This window comes from Seriola lalandi, unplaced genomic scaffold (assembly GCF_002814215.2).
Source record: "Seriola lalandi dorsalis isolate HSWRI2012SDOR001 ecotype SW California unplaced genomic scaffold, Sedor1 jcf7180002054609, whole genome shotgun sequence".
In the NCBI taxonomy this organism is placed as follows: domain Eukaryota; kingdom Metazoa; phylum Chordata; class Actinopteri; order Carangiformes; family Carangidae; genus Seriola; species Seriola lalandi.
The window spans coordinates 680,290-688,384 of NW_019525162.1; the positions used below are offsets into that span (position 1 = coordinate 680,290).

Here is an 8,095-nt window from a genome sequence, read left to right on the forward strand (position 1 = left end):
AAGTACATTACTTGGGGCATGTGATTTCTGGTCAGGGTGTCTCCACTGACCCAAGTAAGATTGAAGTTGTAGCCAATTGGCCAGTTCCCACCACAGTTTCTGAGTTGCGGTCATTCCTGGGATTCGCCAGTTACTACCGGCGTTTTGTGGAGGGTTTCGCAAAGTTGGCGGCCCCTCTGCACAAAGCAGTGGCTGAGTTTGGTCGCACTCAGACTGGTAGGAAGTCTGAGCGTGGGGTTATTAGGTGCTGGACAGACGAGTGCCAACAGAGTTTCCAAGCACTGAAAACTAAGCTCACCACTGCCCCTGTGCTGGCCTATGCCGACTTCTCCCTCCCTTTCAATTTGGAGGTCGACGCAAGCCATGGTGGTCTGGGTGCTGTGCTCTCCCAAGAGCAAGCTGGTAAAGTAAGACCAATCGCTTACGCCAGTCGAGGTTTGAGGCCCACTGAGAGGAACATGCAGAACTATAGTTCCATGAAACTCGAGTTCCTGGCCCTTAAGTGGGCCATGACTGAGAAATTCAGGGAGTACTTGCTGGGTCACAAATGTGTTGTCTATACAGACAACAACCCTCTGAGCCATTTGTCATCAGCCAAACTGGGTGCCACTGAGCAGCGATGGGCTGCCCAGCTTGCATCATTTGACTTTGAAATCAAGTACCGGTCAGGGAGAAGTAACCAAAATGCTGATGCCCTCTCTCGTCAGCACCCCCCTGGTCCTCAGATTGTGGAGGCAATGCTTCCAGGCACTGCTATGCCTCAGCCCTTACAGCAAGCTTTAGGGTTGGAGGTTGATGTAAGTACAGCTGCTATTGTCGCCTTACCACAGCACACCTCCTCTGAGATTGGTACCCTTCAACAGGCTGACCCTGTCCTCCAAACCGTGCTGACATTTTGGAGGCAGAAACAGCGCCCCAGCCAGGATGAGCGGGCCCAGTTGTCCCAGTCTGCATTGGCTATGTTGCGGCAGTGGGAACGGCTGGTTGAGAAGGATGGAATCCTTTACTGCCAGGTGTTTCGGTCGGACGGTGCTGAAGCTGTGCTCCAGCTGTTGTTGCCAGATGCAATGGTAAGTGAGGTGTTGACCAAGGTCCACCAGGAGCATGGGCATCAGGGAGTAGAGCGGACCCTGGCGCTCCTCCGGTCTCGGTGTTACTGGCCCGGCATGTCCTCTGACGTGGCCAAATGGTGCCAACAGTGCGAGAGATGCCAAGTTGCTAAGGATGTTCACCCAACAGCTCACAGCTACATGGGACATCTTTTAGCATCACGCCCTAATGAAATCCTGGCCATTGACTACACCACTCTAGAGCCTGCTCAAAACGGTGTGGAGAGCATCTTGGTGATGACAGATGTCTTCAGTAAGTACACCATAGCTGTCCCTACCAGAGATCAGCGTGCCCCCACAGTGGCTAAGGTCCTTGTGTCAGAGTGGTTTTATAAGTTTGGAGTCCCTGCTCGCTTACATTCTGACCAAGGCCGTAACTTTGAAAGCTCGCTTATTCAGCAACTTTGCAGTCTGTACGGTGTTGTGAAAACACGTACCACCCCTTACCATCCAGCTGGGAATGGACAGTGTGAGCGGTTCAACCGCACCCTCCATAACTTGCTGCGCACACTGCCAGTGTCTCGGAAGAGAGACTGGAACTCGTGCCTGCCTCAGGTATTGTATTGTTATAACACAACTCCCCATCAGGCTACTGGAGAGTCTCCCTTTTTCCTGATGTTTGGCCAGGAACCCAGGTTGCCTGTAGACTTCCTGTTGGGTAGAGTTGAGAGCCCTGTTGGCGGCACAGTTCACGAGTGGGTTCAGGAGCACAAGGCTCGGCTGCAGATGGCATTTGAAGGTGCAAGGGAGCGCTTGCAGCATGCAGCAGACCGAAGGAAGCGCCATCATGACCAACATGTCAAGGACCTACCACTGAGGGAGGGTCAAGTGGTGTTCCTGCGTGACTTCACCGCTAGGGGGCCCCACAAGACCCGGGACCGGTGGAGTTCCGTGAGGTACGAGGTGTTGAGGGCACCCGAGAAAGGTGGCTCTGTGTACACCATTGCACCAGTGGATGACCTAACTAAGGTCAAACGGGTTCACCGCACCATGCTGAAGGCCGTGGTTGGCTTGGACTCGCTTGGTTATGCTTCTTCTGCTCCTTCGTCCTCAGAAGGGCAACTTTTGGAGGATAGCTGCTCCTTTGAGTATGATCTGGTAGTTCAACAGCCTTCTGTGGGTTCTTCTGCCCCACCCCCTACCAGACCAAATGTTCTGATCCAGTCTCTGCCTGAAGTGCCTGCTCCACCTGGCCCAGTTTCCCTTGAGGGTGGCGTGATAGTGACCTCCTCTGCAGGAGAATCCTCATCTCTGGCTCCACCTAGTGGAGCATCCACCTCTGGGGTTGTTTCCCCAGCTAGTCGGTCCGGCCATGAGTTGCCACGCCGGACGGCACGGTCAACTGCTGGGCGTCACCCTAATGTCCACCATCTCCCACGTTCAGTCGGAGAAGTGGGATCTGCTGCTTCTCCTGCTTTGGTGTCTAACTCAGTTCAGGCTATCTTTAGACCTTGGAGCTAGCTTGTTTCAGTCTGTTCATCGTCGGGACGGCGATGCAGAAAGGGGGGATAGGATGTAGCAGCATAGAGGGCGCTGCTCTTGATTGATGCCAGTTGGTAGCCGATAATTGGTCCAGCATCATATAAAAGCGGCAGCCTGTCACCTGCTCTGTCTTGCACTCCCTCATTGCGTAATTTCCGGACCGGATAATTGTTTGCCCCTTCAGAGCGGCAACGGTGGGCTGTGTTTGCGGTTGCATTTAGCGTCTTCTGTATTGGTAGGTGTCCTTCTCTCTCTCTCTCTCTCTCTGCCATTGCTGCCATCTCTGCTGGCTAAATGCTGGTGTGGTTACAGGTGAATGCCGGTAGCCGTGCGGGTCTCGTCTCTCCCTCACTCTCCTTAAGCCTGTGTGAACTCTATAAAGGTAAGCGTTTGTTATTGCTGCTTCCCACAATTCTTCAGTTTTAGTGTAGCAATGCTAATTTAGTTATTTTTTAAATATTAGGAAGTCATCAGCTGACAGAATCCACCGGTGGTGTGACGTCACCACCAGCTGACTTGAGCCGCTGCTGTTTCGTCTCCTGTTTGCTTGCTTTGTGTCCTGTTCCGTGTTCGTAGCTGCTTGCTGGCTTGCTCCTTTGCTGTGTTTGCTGCTGTTGTCCGCGCTGCTGCGGGCCTCTCCATCCTCGCTCAGTTACCGGCTCGGCCTTGGTTGGTCGGCCGCTCCACGCTCTCCCTCCCGCTCTTACTGCTGTGCGGTGCTTGCTGCTGGGGCTGCGGGTGACTGACAGCTGCTTTACACAGCTATCGGATTGTGCATAGGACTGTGGCAATACGGTGTAGAGTGTTTTTTTTTAATATTGTTTATTTCATTTCAGGCAGTTTTAGTTTAGTTACCTGCCCATTTTTGTTCTCATTCTGTATGTTTATTTTGTGATTATTTTTGGTATTAATTTGTTGTTCTTTTCTCTCAGTTGCTGCAGGCCGGTGGTGGTGCTGGTGACTCGGGTGGTGGTGTCCCTTCCTTCTGTGTGCCGTGTCCTGGGATTTTTGGGTGATTTCACATTGTGTGTGTGCTTGCCACGTGTGTTGAGTGTCTGATTATTTTCACCTCAATATTATTTTGTATTTGGTAGACTCCCCACTCCTCTCACTAGCTCCTGCCCACACCCATAGGCCTCAGCTCCTGACTCATATTACTTTCTTTTCGTATGGTTGGATTTTATAGTCTTTTAGAGTATTTTTGAAATAAAGTGTATTTCTTGTAAGTACTTGGACTCATGTCTCTTGCCTGGGGTATAACGAACCTGTGTCCTATTATTGTTAATGGTGAATAATTCCTTGGGTGAAATTCCCAAGGTGGCATTGTCAGGCAATTAAAATAGAATTTGGATTGGTGTGACCCACTGCTCGACGCCGCGACATATAGAGTATTTCCATTTTGTTTTTTAATGGGCGTTTGGCTGGGTAGAAGGTTTTGGAATCAGGTATTTGGAAATTATGGAAAACTGACATATTGATCCTATTAGTGTCTGGTTTATTTTGATGAGGAGATTGTCCTCTCTTGAGCAAAAAGAACAAACAAATTCCTGTAAATTTAAGGGGAAATTTCAACAATACAATCCTGTTATGTTTAAATGCAGTATATTACTGTAAAATTTTCTCGTGAAACACTATTAAAACAGCATTTTACAGTATTATTGCTTGGAGGAAAGAAAGCAGTAATTTACATTATTTTTTGCAGTGCATTTTGGGAAAACAGAGAGTGATAAGTTTGACTGGACAATGCAGTTAGATTTTTTTTCACCCATCTTCATCCTTCAAATGAATAGGTGAGTGCCTTTTTGCCTTGGTTGTTAGCACAGGCAAAATACATCACATTTCCAATCGAGTTGTATTGATTATCTAGTAGAATACCATTAAACAAGACGAGTTATTTTACTTGTAATGTTAGTCTTTAAACTACTTTAAGCTTATCTTTATGTTTAGGATTATTTCTCTAAAATGAACTGTATTCAGAGTGAATGTAAAGAGCATTGGACTTGAATTAAGTTTAAATCATTTGAGATCAGAATCTGAGCTAACACAAACACAAGCAAACAGCGTGTACTTTCAGCTAACGTTAGCTACTTCGATATATAGCTGTACAGTTGCTAAGTGGTAAAAAAAAAAAAAATCCTTCTTTTGTTATCTGAAAACGTCGGTAACACTGTAATGGTAACTTTCTATCACCCGTTTCACTGGCAGTTTCACCGTGTGTGGAGAGAGGAGCTGGACTCTGATCCTGATCCTCCAAACTACAGGGTGAGTTTCATCTTAACTTTACTTTGTGTTTAGCATCTGCTAAGTGCTCGTCTCCAAAGGACGCTGCTGATTTTATTTAGATAACGCTACTTTACTGTCGGGACTGAATTGACCCGTTGACCCCTGTTACTTCCACTATTATTAAACTGAACAGAGCAGAAATAATGTGGCTGTTCAGTTCTTTATCATAACACCTTATAATGTATATAGCAAACAGAAAATGACTCATCCGTGGGTAGAAGGATTTCAGTTTCCCTGGTACATATCATTTTCAGTGTGACAATGTCAATGCGGTATTTTTCTTTGTCAAATTTCAGGTGAAACAGGAAGCTGTTTTCACCACTTCATGATCAGCATTGATGGGCATGACCTTTGTGAGGGCACCCAGCCAGCTGACCACACTCGCTGCAGTCTTTTCTACTCACTACAGCTTCAGTCTTCAGTCCCAAGATGACGCTGCATGCACACTGGAATTTATTCAAAGGTGAGATGCTCACATCCTTCAACTGGTACTGTGTGCTCACAGCAGCTTTGATCATGTTGACTGTGTGTTTGTTGAGTTTTGTCTAACATGTTACATACAAGCTGCCTAAAACTTACTGGAGTGTGTTAAAGGTGCACTATGCATTCCTGCATGATTTCAGCGCGATTTTATTTTTCATATCATAGGCATCTCCCCTTGATCCGCTAGCTGCCTGTCCCCTGAATACACTGTGAAAAAGCGCGGTCTCTGAGGCACAGGCTGTGCCCCAAAATATAACAAACCACGTTCCAGCTAATCACTGACAAGATGGTTGGGGGGGGGGGGGACTTTCCATTACACTTGTCACCTAATTCAGCTTGTTTCCGCTCTTGTTTCACTCCCTGCCCTTTGATGACCTTAAAAGGTTTTAAAGCACTACCATCTGACCAACATGACTGAATGAGTACTGAAAGTGGCCAGAGTGGCCTTGAGTATAGCCGTCATCTGACAGAATGAGGAAGATTTGTGCATACACAGCTCTCTCTTCTGGAGGAGAAAGAAATTACCAGTCAAGTAATAATGACACAACACTACACACTGCACACAAGGATTTAATATACAAAAAAATGGTTTACATAACTGATACATCTGTGTGTATATGTGTGATACAGTTTAATGGATATTTGTTATTGAGATGGAAAAGCCATTTTAAACATGATTCTCTTCAAACCAAGATTAAAACACTTTTAGATGAGCTGCGAAGGCTGCGAAAATACACATACCACAGCACATCCTGTCATGGTTGGGTATAATTATCAACTGGTAAAACTGGACACACCGTCTTTAATTTCACATGCCAATGGATGGTGGTAGAATATGAGTTTCACAACTAAAAAGTGTATTTTCTGCTCATAATTTGAATTTAAGTGCTGAGAAAACAAACCAAAGTAAATACTAAGGAAGGTAATGAAAGTAATTTTCCATATACAACTTCTACAGTGACTTCTATTTGAGTTAATAGTACGCAACGTTGCTTTTCGGGTTATTATGCTGCTAAAACATTCAAGCTTTGTTAACAGAATTTTATAACTTGTTTTTATGTTCTATTTTTTTTCTTTTCTAAGTTGCTATGAAGATAATGTCATTTTTCTGACGCTAATATGTGAATAAAATGAAAGCAAGCATCAACTCTCCAGTAAAGGACTCGACTCGACTGTCATCAAACTTCAAAGACGCATAATTTGTCCTTCGATTATCTAAAAGAACAAGAAAAAAAAGAGATGTTATCCATTTAGATTTTTTTTATGTGTGACATTTAAACTTGCATCAATCACTAATATATCAGCTGTGAATCAAATATGTGAAAGCGGTCACTTGAGGCAAACCCAGGGAGTATTAATCTGACTGGAGTGCTGCATGGTTAAGTACTGACATATCTTTATCAGGAATGACTAATTAATTACATCACATTTACACTTGGTATTAACATGTGATCTATACACTAAATAAAAATAGATTAACAAATCAAAAATGTTCAAGTTCATTTCAGTTTAACTGTGGATATAATTAATGAAGAAAACATGCTTAAGTGTTTAAGTTCTCTTTTTTCACTTCTCACCTTCACACTCTGTTCCTGATGGGCCCACAGAAAAGAGAACAGAAAATGAGATATCGTCATTCACATATAAATATACTTTATCTTGTCAAAAACCAAAATAAACATATCACATCTGCAGAGATCTGTGAAATGACTAAATGACTTTTGAACAACCAGTAAAGTATAAGTGGTATGAACTGAAAAACCCTTAAAATCCCTCTTGCTGTCAATCAGAATGGCCTGCAGTTATTTCAGCTGGCTTTTGCTTTTTGAAATTGAATCCTTGTCTGACAAACTGTAGTCTACATCTCTAATCTCAGAGACATTATGTAGACAAAATACATATCTGTTGTATCTCATACGCCCCAATTTAAAAAAAAAAAAAAGAAGTCACCTGCGAGACAGTCTGGAAAGCCGGTTCAACATGCTAAATGTGACAGAAAAATAAATAAATACATGAATCACATTCTCATGAGACTGACAGAACCGATGTACAACAAACTGAATCTGATCTAAAATATTTTTGTACTTACGTGCCCTCTTGATTTTGAAGCTCTGCAATGCGGTTCCTTAGACAGAAAAAAAATCTTTTATTTAGGAGCTCAGAGGAAACTTCAAAATAAGACAGGTTGAGAGTTTTCTTTGTTAATTTAAATCACTGAAAGTTCTGTTCTCTGTAAATTAATATGTAATCTACACACTTGTATTTTTTCACGATGAAAATGCAGAAGAGACCAAAGACCACAGCGATACTAATCCCCACTACTGTGGGGATGATGATATGGTTGTAGTTTTCTGTACCTGCAAATAGACAGAATTTATATCAGATTTGTCCTTTACTGTAGCTATGTTGCACAAATGGGAGGCGGACAAAATCCAGTATATGAACTTCAATATAAAGGACATCCTCAAAGGTCAATAACAAAGTGAAAAGCTCTTACGTTTTATGTAGAGTTTCATTGTTGCAGAGGATGTCTTCTGTCCATTAAAGACAGCTGTGCAGGTGATTTCACTGTGATCGTCCTTCTCCTCAGGAATGAACGCCAGGATGGATTGTGTCTCCCAGTGACCAGGATGAAGTTGTCTGTGACTCTCAACAATCTTTTCTGGGGTGCTCCTGCTCCATGTGAGTGTAGGCACATGGGAGGGACAGGTGTGGGTGACTGAACAGGTGACAGTGTA

General features: G+C 44.2%; 1 protein-coding gene across 1 annotated transcript in view; it reads right to left on the bottom strand.

The window, feature by feature from the left end:
* Nucleotides 1-5,911: 5,911 nt before the first annotated feature.
* LOC111664920 (uncharacterized) overlaps nt 5,912-8,095 on the bottom strand; it is a 5,105-nt gene continuing 2,921 nt past the window's right edge. The window contains exons 5-10 of the mRNA XM_087177524.1: nt 7,855-8,091; nt 7,615-7,714; nt 7,447-7,482; nt 7,308-7,340; nt 6,935-6,949; nt 5,912-6,572 (exon numbers count right to left, since the gene is read on the bottom strand). Of these exons, the coding sequence (XP_087033650.1) occupies nt 6,937-6,949; nt 7,308-7,340; nt 7,447-7,482; nt 7,615-7,714; nt 7,855-8,091 (419 nt within the window). The 3' untranslated portion in view covers nt 5,912-6,572; nt 6,935-6,936. The remainder of the gene's footprint in view (nt 6,573-6,934; nt 6,950-7,307; nt 7,341-7,446; nt 7,483-7,614; nt 7,715-7,854; nt 8,092-8,095) is intronic.